This window comes from Scyliorhinus canicula, chromosome 21 (genome assembly GCF_902713615.1).
Source record: "Scyliorhinus canicula chromosome 21, sScyCan1.1, whole genome shotgun sequence".
NCBI classification, from domain to species: Eukaryota; Metazoa; Chordata; class Chondrichthyes; order Carcharhiniformes; family Scyliorhinidae; genus Scyliorhinus; species Scyliorhinus canicula.
In genome coordinates this window covers 39653218-39666839 of record NC_052166.1, presented here as the reverse complement: position 1 = coordinate 39666839, position 13622 = coordinate 39653218, and the positions used below count along the sequence as shown (strand labels likewise).

The window sequence follows — 13622 nt, the reverse complement described above, 5'->3', positions numbered from 1 at the left end:
GGTTCTCTCGGAGGTGGCAGCCGTTCGTCGACTTTCTCAGGGAAAATTAAAATGTCAGCAGCAGCAGCAATCCGTAGGGAGGGGGGGTGGGGGGTGAGTGCTTCATTGGGATGACGTGGGAAGACTGAGTCGTGTGGGGTAATAGCTGTTTAATTGTTATTATGTATTCTCTTTTTGCACTACGTTAATGTTCACTCTAGTTTGTTTTGTTATTACTACTGTTTTATTATGTAAAATTCTGCAAAACCTTAATAAAAATACTTTTTAAAAAAATAAATAGAAGTTAGCCAGTTGTATTGTTGCCTATTTAATACAAATTACTGTTAAGTAATAAAAGGTTATTTATGTTAAAATTTACAAACCTGGTGGCTGTACTTGAACACGATCAAACCAAAGACATTGGATATTTAAGTCACTTTAATTTCACCTGTGTCCTGATGCCGGGTCAAGTGGGGCTGAAATTGACCGCACACCAGCCCAGAATGTCGTGGCAGTCTACAGCTGTCAATATCCCATAGGGTCTGCATGTTGGCTTCTGAATTTCACTGCATCTCAGGCAAACCACAAATAATTCACACTTGGAAAAATATATTTTTCAAGAATAAGGCATGACATAGCAGAAGAGATAAATATGACTGGTGGCAGACTCCAAATGTTTGGCTCTTTAATCTCCATGAAGAGAAAATGTTTCAAAGGAGGGGTGCTGTAAGAGAGACAGAGATGGGAAGGAGAGCATGTTTCAAATGCATGTGAGTACTGAACATCTCCTTTCTTCCTATTGCTCCTTCCATTACCTGTGAACAAACTATTGTCAGTTGGGCTCAGTTCACAGCATTCTTTGAGCCCGAGGATAGGGGTTCAAGCCCTACCCCAGGGACCTGTGCATTAAATCTATGCTGGCACTCCAGTGGGGTATTGATAGAATGCTGCACCATTAGAGGTGCTATCTTTCTGATGAAATGATAAACCGAGGCCTGGTCTGCCCTCTCAAGTGGATTTAAAATATCTCACTGGGTGAGGAAGGGCAGGATGTTCTCACTGATGTATTGGCAAACGTTCACCCTTCAACCAACTTCACTAAAATAGCATCTCTGGACATTATCGTGTTTCTGTTGCATTGCTGCTATCATTTGGAAGTCAGTGTCAGTGCATGCTGGAGAAATCCACATAGGTGGTCTAGTTCTTTTTCTGACATTATCACCTTGTTCCTGGGCAACTGCTTTCGACTCATCTTAGAAGGATGAGACATTTGAATGGATTGCTAAAAATAGAATTCACAGCAAAATAAATGAAATGGAGCTTCATGATATTCAGGTTGATTCTCTGTTCAATGACAGCACTGTTCAGGTTGTCTGTGTCCTTGTGCAGCAGTACACTGTAATGCAAAGGCAACTCTTTTACAGAACTCTATAATTCGCAGCACATAGTGTGTAATGCACCGGAATTGCCAGATATAGGAACTGGAATCTTGGATTTCAAGAGCAAAGCACAAATATGACAGGTATTTTCTAATGTAGGAGGTGATGGGAGATCACAAGATGGCATTTCATGTACTATGCTCTGCATAGGCCTTTCCACGGTACTACAATTAGATTATTGGCCTAAAAGTTTGTGCATTTATCCAGCACTTTTGGAACCTCAGTACGTACTAAAGGCCATTGTAGGCAATTAAGTACTTTTGAAGCGTAGTCACCTGGAGGAACACAGGACGATCTCACAAACAGCAAAGTGATAATAATCTGTTTTTGTGGAGGGATAAATATTGGCCAGGACACCAGGGATCACTCCACTGTTCTTTTCAAAATTGTGCAGCAACAGTGCTAACCACTATGCTGCCGTGAGGCAGCACGGTAGCACAGTGATTAGCACTGTTGCTTCACAGCGCCAGGAATCCATGTTCGATTCTCGGCTTGGGTCACTGTCTGTGCAGAGTCTGCCCGTTCTCCCCGTGTCTGCGTGGATTTCCTCCGGGAGCTCCAGTTTCCTCTCACAAGTCCCGAAAGACATGCTTGTTAGCTGAATTGGACATTCTGAATTCTCCCTCTCTGTACCCGGACATGTACCGGAATTTGGTGACTAGGGGATTTTCACAGTAACTTCATTGCAGTGTTATTGCAAGCCGACTTGTGACACTAATAAAGATAATTATTATTAAAATAACGCCAGAATCTTTTACACCCACCTGAGGGATGGGTATGGCATCGGTTTAATGCCTCATCCAAAAGACACTGGGTGGGATTCTCCGAGCCACCGCGCTGAAATCGCGCTCGGCGCGGGGGTGGAAAATGGGCATCAGACCTGCGATCGGTCCGACGCTTTCCCGCAATTCTCCGTGATGCGGAGAATCGCCACCAGTCGCCCGCGCGCGGTCGACGCGGTGCCGGGCGGGTGCCAATGAAAGAGACCCCCGCGGCAATTCTCAGCCGGCAGCTGGCCGAGTTCCCGCCGGCATGTTTCCCTCATGGTTCCACCCGGCAGGCACTCGGAGTGGCAGCTGCGGACTTAGTCCGCGGCCGCCCTGGTGGGGAGCGGGGTGATCTGTCACCGGGAGGGGGGTGGGGCCTCCAGGATTGCCAGGTTTCCGATTGGGGGCCGCCGATTGGCGGGCACACACGATCTGGGGGGGGGCTATATTGTTGGGGCTGGCCACTGTGTGAGTCCGCCAAGTTGCGTGGGGCCACCGCCACAGGCGGCTGCCGCGTGCATGCGCGGTCCGGCGGCCAGAAGTGCAGGGCCTCGTATCGGCAGCCGGAGCTGCGTGGAGTACGCCGGGGCCCTGCAAGCCCCCTTCAAAACGGAGAATCACTCTGGACTTTCTCCAGGAAAGACCAGAGTGATTTGCGCCCGTTTTCCCGCAGACACTGTGCTTACCTATTTTCATTGAGTTTCCACTGCAGCACACAGACTTTGGGGTGGGTGACGAGCAAGCTGCTTCCCAGATAGGACCACAAGTGTTCTCATGGAGTTAGCCACAACTTCAATACTGGCGAGGATGGACTTGAAGCTCTGTGCAAACTCCTGTGTCAAATTGGTGGTGAATACCTCTATGCTCTTTTGACAATGATTGTAAGCTTTCTGGAATGCCTGCCAGTGCACCAAGCATTTCAGTGTATGTACCCATCAGCCTTCTCTGTAGACCATCCCATTGAAAGGCATCATGGGGGTCCTCTGCAATAACTCATGTCTGACCTTGTACTTTGACAATCTGCCACTTTTATTACCCAAGCTCCCTGCCCTAGCTGTAGCCCACTTGTGCCTGGTGTCTCACCATATGCATGTGAAACCTCTATGCTATTCTCTAAAATAAATTTAGGGTGGAATTTTTTGATAATCTGTCATAGTGTCAGGCTCCGAATGAAAACCGGCGTGTACCTCTCCTTTGCACAGCTAAGATTGCAGACCACATTCTGTGATATTCGGACAGTTTATGCTGTGACTGTGGCAGGGTGGCCATCAGAGAACCGGCAAGGCTAGCTCCACAGAGATTGGATGCTATCTTTAAAGAACGCCCTGATCAGCACTAAAAAATAAATTGCCCCCCATGGATATGGGCAGGAATCTCATTACATCACCGGCGAGGGGCAAGGAAAAATCGGGAAGCGAGATCTCGCCGACAAGAATCACATATCCTGACGCTCGCAAGATATTGCATCCGTGCCGCCACTCTTACTGATGGTCAACGCAGGAGTAAAATCACCCCTTTAGTAAGAATTTGTACTGATGGCTGCACATGTGAGGACAAATGACAGCATTTCTTCTTCTTCATTGTCTTCCCACTTAACTTTCTCTTCCACCACTGCCTGTTCAGCTTTCATTCCTGAGAAATGTACCCTGGAGTTGGTTCTTTGTAATGTTGTGCTATTCTTGGGTCTTCTCCAGGTGAAATTCAGTTTAATAATAACTTCCAATGACTACTCTAGTCAAAATGCTTCTCACCTTTCACAGGTGTCAGTTGCAAGCTAGCTTGAATTCATGGAAGCCTCTCACAATTTTGCGCTCCCCTACTCAGGCAGCACCAGCCAACAACTCAATTTGTGTTAATTGCATGCTACAATCATTGGAATGTGCAGGCAACATAAAGCTATGGGCGCGAGTTAATCATGCATTGTCTTCTGCTTGTAAAGCTCAGAATTCTCCATGCTTCCTTCGCAGTCATATCAGCTTAACCTGCCAACTTGAAATATTTCTGTATATGAACCCCAAGGTCTGTCTGTCCTTGCCTTTAAAAGTGGACTATTTAGTTTATATCGCCTCTCCTCAATCTCCTTTTTGAATGCATCCATTCTTGGCATTAAGGTGCCTCTGCCTTTTGTCTGATTTCTTCTCTTTGAACGGGATTCTCCCAACGGGTGGTTAAGTGCTGATGCCGAAGTAAAAACGGGAGTGTTTTACTCCGGCGTCGGCGCCCGTTCCAGGACCTCACAGGAGGCTAGGACGGCGCTGGAGCGGCCTCCGCCGTCCCAGCTGCCGATCCCGGCCTGAACCCGGCGCCGCGGGGTCCACGCATGCGCAGTTGAGCCGGCGCCAACTAGCGCATGCGTAGTTGGGCTAACGCCTTCTTCCCCACGGCGGCCCCGACGCCAAATGGTGTTGCTCTGTTTATCTGGTTATAAATATGGCCGTCAATATGATCGCCTTCCTTAATCCTAACTTTGTTTACTTTAGAGTCGCCAGGTATCTCTCGATACCGCCACAAGGTTCAAACCCGAATACTGATCAAAGAGCCAATACACCAGTTAGTTAGTTCAAAGTCAATACTATTTATTTACACACACAGTAATATCTACTCATGCACAATGTACTACAAACTAAACTATCTCTAACGCTAACGCCTATACTTAGCTTCGGATGCCCACTCAGTCAGAGGAACAATGGCCGTTGTTCGGATCTGAGGTTGTTGGGTTCAAAGTGGTACAGGAGAACAGCTAAGGTCGTCCATCTGGTAGCGAGCATTCACCTTGGACTTACTTGCTTCTGGTGCAGCTGGTGGATGGGTCTCTCCGCTTTGAGAGGCAAATCCAAGAGAGCGATTCTCTCGTGGAGGCTCCTTCTTATACCCGGAGGGGCTTCGCGCGCTTTTAGGTGGGCCTTAAACTTGGCCCCAATTAATTGGGCCGCTTTTCGATCACTGGTATTGATCTTGACCAATAAAGGGGTGGGTGCCCTGATGGCTGGGCATGATTTTGGTGGCCGTTGGCCTGGCTTTGTTTGTGCTTTCGGTTTGGGGAACTGGTGCCGGGATGTTTGAAACCGTATCGGTTGCTTGAGTGTCTTTCCTTTGTTCCCGGAGATGGGCAATCAATATGTTAATTGACCTATAGTTTCAATTCCGTCTGGGAGCTGTCTCTCCAATATGCATGCAGACTCCGTGCCTACTTGTTTTCCAAACATTATCCACAGTTCTCTACATTCTTTGCGAGTGTCCATTTTTTATTCTGGAAGTGGCCATCCCAGATGGGTATAATGTCGCAGGGCTACAGGAGCCAGCACGGAGGAAAGGAGGCCGGGGGGCAGAGAGGCCGGCCTGCCGATCGATGGGCCCCGATCGCCAGCCAGGCCGCTACGGAGGCCCCCCCAGGGTAGGACGCCTCCTCCTTCTTCCCCCCCCCCCCACAGGCCGCACCCGGACCCTTTAACGCCGAGGTCCTGCCAGCCCACAGTAGGTTAGAACAGAGCCGCCGGGACTCGGCTTTTTGTTGATGGCCGCTCGGCCTATCCAGCCCGGAGTATCAGCGCACCAGCCCATGCTGGAGCATCGGCGCATACCCCGACCGGCGCCGCGCCGACAATGCCGCCGCTGATGGAGCCAATTCTCCGTATTGCGGAAAATTGCATCCCGGCGTCGTGGCGCAATTCACACGGCGCGTGCCGATTCTCCGACCCAGTGGAGGGTCTTTATCACCAATATAAGTCTGATTACATATTATCCTCCTCAGTGTTTATTGCACTTAAAAGTTTTGTGCCATCTGCAAGCTTTGAGGCTGTGCCCTTTATGCTCAGAATCATGTACCAAAAAGAACAATGGTCCTACTACTGAATCCTGGAGACACCACAGCACACATCCCTACAGTCGGAAAAAACAATTGTTCACAACTGTTCTTTGCTTTCAGTCTCTTAGCTTATTTTGTATTCATGCTGCCACTACTTAAATCACACGGGGATGGAATGCTTTAAAATAAACACATCTGCTCTCCAGGGAATTAGCATTCATTTTCATACTGGTGTAGTACTGATTTCAAACAAGATGTAAAGAAAATGAGAATGAGAGCACTCAATTTTGAGCCATCCACATTTTTGCTAGCAACCAATTAATGGGAATTATAAAGTTTCTATAGGAATCTCTCTACTTGGTGGAAGAGGAGTGGACTGGACGTATGTCAGGTAGATCACATTGCACCAGAGGAGGAATGCAACCACACAGTTACTCACACAATAACATATATATGCAAAGATTGACTTACTGGGATATGTCTGAGATTCAGCGTGTGCACAAGCTAACAATCAGCAAGGCAGACAAGCCCATGCTGCAAACTAACTTACAGTCTCCTCTATGACAGATATTGCATGGGTAGTGATTGTCAATGTCACTTTAACCCTGAATCTTAATGTCTCAAGCTCATTCCAGTCTGCCGCTGTGGATATTAACAACTCATGGACAACTAGCAGACTACAGATTGTCCTGCTGCACATAATAACTACATGTTCATCAATCCCAACGACCATTTATTCAACAACATGCTGCTGCTCTGTGACAATCTGCATAGTATGATAATGTCCATGAACAAGAATCATTATTTTAAGACAGTCAACTATGTTTGTATTATTGATTCAAAAAGAAGCGCAAGATTAGCATCCAGGAGATTAAGGCTAAAACCAGACTGTAGCCTTGGTTCATGACGCCAACACAACAGCTGCACACCCTTGTCAAACATGCATTTATGAGAATCATCACCGATTACATCATAAACAGGTCAAATGTCGATATAAATTAAGGCCACAAAACATTAAAGTCTCTCAAAGTCTCATGCATCATCATAGCTTCTGCATGCTACCTATAATGCAACTTTGTAACAACATGAGGTGCTAAAAAAGACACCTGGACGAAGAAATAAACAGCCACCATATATTGAAACACCTTTTCGGTCTTCAGGATATTCAAAACAAAACAGCTAATTTCCACACAGCAAGGTCCAGTAACTAGTAAATATGATAAAGGATTAGTTCATCCATTTTTGTTGTTGGTTAAGGGATGAATGATGGCCAAGACTGAAGGAAAAACCTTCTATACTGCAAAATTCTGGCAGATAGTCAGGAAGGTAAACTTTTGGAACAAAGAATTAAGATTTCATTGTTCCAAGTTAGAGATTATACAATACTTGTAACCAGGACATCCTCCTTTTTTTTTAAAGAAAACATAGCATTCTTTTTAAGGTAACAAACATTTATTGTCTTACCTTGCGTTTCTGTCTCTATTCCAAACTGTAACAAGAAGTCTCTTTTGATCATCTTTTTCTTGCAAAGGACTACAAAATGAGAACAATTTTAAAACATCAGTGGTCTTTACATGAACATTTGGCACTACTTTGTAAATATCAGCATGGTGATAACACTCTCACCTATGAATCAGAATGTCAAGATTTCAAATATAATTCCAGGGACCTGGGTACATAGCTGAAGCTGACACAATAGATTACTGAGGATGTCCTCCTTAGTTGGAGTTGCTTTTTAGATGAAGTGTTAAACAGAAGGTCTGTTTATTCTGGTGAAGGTAAAAGGTCCCAAAGCACTATTTGAAGGCAAACAATAGAGTTTGTGACCTGGGCAGTACTTTTTTTTAATAAATGTTTTTATTCTCCATTTTCACATTTTCCTCCAAAATTTACACACCACCCACAAACAGTAAACAGTAACAAATACAAAATCAATCCCCTTAACAATAACAACGATCCCATCCTCCCACCACCCCAAACAACTGCTCACCTGTCAATATATGCATCTAATAAAACAAACCCTCCCACGATGGAAACAAAAAGCAAAGGAGAAAAAGAAAAAAGGAGTCCGGGACCGCTCATGGTCACCATAGAGTCCACTCCCCCCGCCACTCAACGCCATCCAACCTCTGAAAGAGTGCCGTACATGATACCCAAGAGTTGTAAACCCCCCCAACTCCTTCCCAACTCCTCCCGTCCACTACCTCTTGTAAAACTCCTTACCCCAACCTCGGTTTCTTCCCCTCCAACTTTCCACCCCGGCTAGACCACCCGTTCTGCCAGGCTCCGATGGTCGCAGCCCCTCCCCTCCACCTCACTCCCGTTCACTGGCCTGCTTAGACCGGCCAGCGTGGAGGCCCCCGCCCGGATCTCTTTCCCCCTTGCCCGGTCCTAGGACAGCCCACAAATCCCCCTTTAGCGCACAAACCCCGCATATCCACCTACACCCCAAAGAGCCCTCACTTCGAGTGAAAGTCCCATCACTTCCCTTGTCCAAATATATACAACACCGGCTATCGCCTGGACCTGTTTTCCAGGTCTTCCATTTTTCCTTACAGATCCATATTAATTTCCATAACCTTCCGCATCTCCTTCTCCATCAACGTAAGTTGATTACCATGCTGCAATAATGTCTCCTCCACTTCCTTCAGCGCCTCCCCTTGCTCCCGCACCTCCGCCACTGCGCTCGCCAACGCCGTCGTCACCGGGGAAATCGCCTCCTCCACCAGCACACTCAAAACCTCCCTCATCTCCTTCCTCATTGTCTCCATGTATTTTGTAAACTGCCTTTCGAATTCTGCAGCCATTACCTTAGTTATTTCTTCAGCCGTAAGCAATGCGGCCTCCCCGATGCTCCAGCCTCCATTTTCCTTGGTGACCCCGCAGTGACCTTTCTACTCCCCGACGAACTTTCAGCTGTTTTCACAGCCGTTTTCTTACTGGACCTCGACATATCCCTTCCCTGTACTTTCTCCTGGCCTTCACCGCCTTCGCTGCCCCTAGGATCGGGCGTCAATCCCCGACAATGCCGTTCCCGAACGGGAGCCCTCCAAAGCGCGGCTGCCTCCCGCCCGCCGTCACCGGAAGTCAACCGTCACCGCTTCTTCAATGGCCTTTGTGAGATCTTTTCACAGTTGCTCCCTCTGCTGCTAGAATTCAGCTTTCATAAAGGCCCTCAAGTCAGCTTGAGGCCTTTAAGCTTGCCCTCCCCCCCCCCCCCCCCCCCCCCCCGCATGCTGGAAGAGGCTTTTGCCTCTGCTGTAGCTTCAGCCAAATCTTTCACTGTTTCTGCGGGTCTGGTAACCAAGAAACATACCATTCCTGGAGGAAAGTACTCCTCCAACATTCACCTATGCCTTTTCATCAAAATTCCACCCCGTATTGCTTAAAAAAGCTCTTTTCTGTAACCTTGGGCAGGAGCTGCCTTGTGTGTGACCACTTACTCCATGGTGCACACCGGAAGCCCTGACCTGGGCAGTACTTAACCTTCAATCAATACCACCAAAATTATCAGATCATACTGCTGCAAATTATGTGCACGGACAACATTTCAAAATAACCCATTGTATTCAAAGGAGATTGTGACATAATACAAGCTTTCTGGGTGCTTCTGGAATAACAACATATATATGCTTTGTGTTCCTGGTGTAAATAAAGATGGCCCAGAGTATTTGAAAGGAAACTGGATAATGATTGGACAGTCAGTAGAAAGCAAATACATGCACATAATGATGAAGAAAAGACCATCTTTAGGTGGCAGATTGTCAGAAAATACTAAAGGCTGGAGACAGGAGAGGAAACAACCTAAAAATGGGCGCAAGTATCTCAATGCCCAATTAATCAGCATAATACGTTCATTGTCATGCATGCGTTACATTTATGCTGCCTGTTCTTATCAATGATTTCTGCATGCAGCCAGCATACCTTTGCTGTTCACGGGCTTCACGCTTCAGCAGGGGCCACAATAACATAAATGTGCATTAATGTGTTGAATAAAGGCAGCTTCCACATCTTAAAGAGCAGGCGCCTTTTGTTTCCAACAAGTACTGGGAGTATTTTTCAAAACTGGATCAGAACTGTAATACTTTCAGCAATGGCTAAACATGTGAAAGAGTGTGCACCAAGCTTTTAGCAAATGTACTGGAGACCTCAGTGGAAAAGAGGTGGAATGGCCTTTATCCACTGGCGCAGGAGACCCTCCAGGCACACGCTCAGGTAACCGTGGGAAGAAATGACGGAGGATATCAATGCCAGGGCGTGTTGCTCATCAAACATAGATGCAGTGCAGGCAGAAGTTTAATGATCTCACACTATTGCTTTCGTCTACAAATGGCATACCCTGAGAATTGCACCAATAGTCTCATTTATCGCACAACAGTGGGCAGCACGGTAGCACAGTTGTTAGCACAGTTGCTTCACAGCTCCAGGGTCCCAGGTTTGATTCCTGACTTGGGTCACTGTCTGTGTGGAGTCTGCACGTTCTCCCTGTGCCTGCGTGGGTTTCCTCCGGGTGCTCCGGTTTCCTCCCACAGTCTAAAGATGTGCAGGTTAGGTGGATTGGCTCTGCTAAATTGCCCTTAGTATCCAAAAAAGGTTATGTGGGCTTACGGGGATAGGGTGGAGGTGTAGGGATAGGGTGGAGCTGTGGGCTTAGGTGGGGTGCTCTTTCCAAAGGCTGGTGCAGACTCGATGGGCCGAATGGCCTTCTTCCACACTGTAAATTCTATGATTCTATGAACTCTCTACACCCTTATCACTCTCTACCCCATTCATCAGGATTCATATTCCTTACCTCATCATCACACACAGCTGTTGCAAGCTTCTCAGCCACTACTCACAACTCTCACATACTGGCAGCTATTTAACCATGACAGACACATCACCCAAACACATTGCGCAACATTCAATCACACACTTCATCTTCCGGGGAAGACGGTGCATAAAAGCAGGCAAGAGCAAAGAGATGGAGGAGAAAAGGTGTGTCAGTATGCATTAATATCAATGGAAAAACAGTGTTGGCCATCACTGGAAAGAGAAATTACTACGGCTGTAGCCACTATAGCGATTGATGATGAGGGTATCTGTACACCTAATCTTCTTTTGACGTCTCACTACTGCCTTATCCCTCAATTTCTCTTACTTTCCCTTTCCCCCTCACCACATCCCAACCCTTGTCCCTTTTCCATTTCAAATACCCAAGAATGGAAAGCTGCCTAGTCAGTGGATAAAAAGAAAAAAGGGAATGAAACTGAAGGGCACTGACACTTGATCTTACCCTCAGTATTCACCAGCCCAGATACTCACACTGTGCATATTTTAGGGGCTAGCGTAGAGAAGGGATCTGCATCTGGTAAGACATCGGGCATAGTGCATAGGGGGTGAAGTTTAGCAGTGTTCAGATGAGGACATGGATGGCCAGGCTTGAGTAAACAATGCAACCTTGTCAAAACAAGTTCAACAAATCGCAGTCCCACCCCCTTCCATTCCCATTCACTAGCTTTCATCTTCTTGCTAGTGTGGTAGCCCCCATATAGGTCCACACCCAAAAGGCAACAGAAAACAAAAACCCAATCCCCCAGTCATTCCGCCCTGCACCCATACCAGCAAACTAACTATGCTCCACCTCCCACAAGGGGCCATATGGCTCACACCGTACCATTCTATTTACAACCCCCACTACTTTCCCCTCCCAACCCTCACCTCAGAAAAAAAACCTACTGTCCAGAAACCAAAGGATTCAAACACCATGCCCAAAAACCTCCCAAACAAACCCTTCCCATCCCTCTCTTTAAAAGTCCCATTCAACGCTTTTCGCTCGAGACCCAGTCCTTTCTCCTTAACAAAGGCCTCCTCCTGCAACGGAATGTTGAAGTAGTAATCATTCGACTCCATCGTAACTTGCAGCATCGCAGGGTACACCACCAAAAACTATTCTCCTTTCTTATATAACGCAGCCTTTGCCTTATTATAGGCAGCATATCTGTTTGCCAGCTCGGCCCTCCCAGTCAATGTTATGATTTTACTTGGCCGACTCCAGGACTTACTCCTTCCTCCGAAGACTATGGAAACAGATTATCACCGCCCGTGGTGGCTCATTTGGCCGTGGCTTCTGCCACAGTGCCCGATGGGCCCTATCCAACTCTGAATACATTGTTCCCCCACCCCAACAATCCAGAGAACATCTCCGAAAAGTTGGCCTCAGGCCCTCCACTCTCTCCAGCAGCCCCACAATCTTAAGATTTTGCCGCCACCACCTATTCTCCAGAATTTCCACTTTTGCTCTCAGGCGCTTGTTCCTCTCTTCCACGAACAGCTTCTCTGCTTCCAGCAAGGTGAGTTACCCTTCCTGCTGCGACAAGGCCTCCTCCACATCCTTCAGTGTTTTGCCTTGCTCCTGCACAGCTTTTGACATTCTTCCCAACAGTACTTGGATTGGGTCCAATGTTTCATCAATGGCAGCTTTGAAGGACTCCCTCAGCTTCTTGCCTTGCCGACCAAACTGTTGTCCATTTGCTTCCCAAATTTTTCAAACTACTGCACCATCAGAATATCTGCCATGATGGGTGCAGCCACCTTTGACATCTTTACTCCTTCCGACTCCCTCACCAGGCTATTAACCTGAGGTTTCTTTCCAACAGACTTCTTTGATTAAATATTTGACATAATTCCACCAGTAATTATTTACACCGTCTGGCAGGCTGGGATTGACCGCAGAGCCCCCCAGAATATCAGGCAAAAAGCTCAATTAACCAGGGCCCAGGCAGGAGCTACCTTTGCTCTCACATGACATCACGGAAGCATGGCGTCCCAGCGTCCGGGTATTTAAATGAGCTTAATGATTTATTTAAATCTGCTAATCTGGATCACGCCCATAAAGGGTGCGATCCAGAGCGCACCGGGTGGAGAGAGTCATGTGACGTGCGATCAGCCGGGTCTGGAGCCCGGTGGGCTCTCGTGGGATTCAGCCATTGCGCTCAGCTCTGCACCGGATGCAACATGGTGGCTGAATCTCGCTCAAAATGTCAGAGCTATAAGCCTACCAAACAGTTATTTGTCAATCCTGCAGTATGCACTTTGTGAGTGGGACCCTGATATGGCGAGATTGAAGCAATCCAAAAACCTGGTGCATGATTCTGTATCTAGTGTCACATCTTTGATGAAAGATTTGGAATGGGAATCACTACAGTAAGGAAGGGAGAAAAGTGTGGACTGACTTTGTTCCAAAGATATGCAGGTTAAGTGGATTGGTTACGCTAAAATTGCATGTGCAGATTTGGTGAGGTTAATTTGGTGAGGGTGACTGGGATATGGTGGGGGAGTCAGCCTGGGTTGCGTTCTCGTTCAGAAGTTCGATGCAGACTTGATGGGCCGATTGACTGGGACAAGGGCCTAATGCCCTTCAGCAATAGCAAAATATGAGGTCACCATCCACACAAATTAAAATGATAATTTGTTTCCAAGTGTATCAACAATCTTTCTTCCTCTTGGGCCTCACGGTAGCATGGTGGTTAGCATCAATGCTTCACAGCTCCAGGGTCCCAGGTTCGATTCCCGGCTGGGTCACTGTCTGTGTGGAGTCTGCACGTCCTCCCTGTGTGTGCGTGGGTTTCCTCCGGGTGCTCCGGTTTCCTC

General features: G+C 47.2%; 1 protein-coding gene across 2 annotated transcripts in view; it reads right to left on the bottom strand.

Moving 5' to 3' along the window:
* rgs3a (regulator of G protein signaling 3a) overlaps positions 1-13622 on the bottom strand; it is a 325379-nt gene that overhangs the window by 214497 nt on the left and 97260 nt on the right. For both annotated transcript variants that reach the window (XM_038781674.1, XM_038781675.1), the window contains one exon: positions 7455-7523. In XM_038781674.1, the coding sequence (XP_038637602.1) occupies positions 7455-7523 (69 nt within the window). The remainder of the gene's footprint in view (positions 1-7454; positions 7524-13622) is intronic.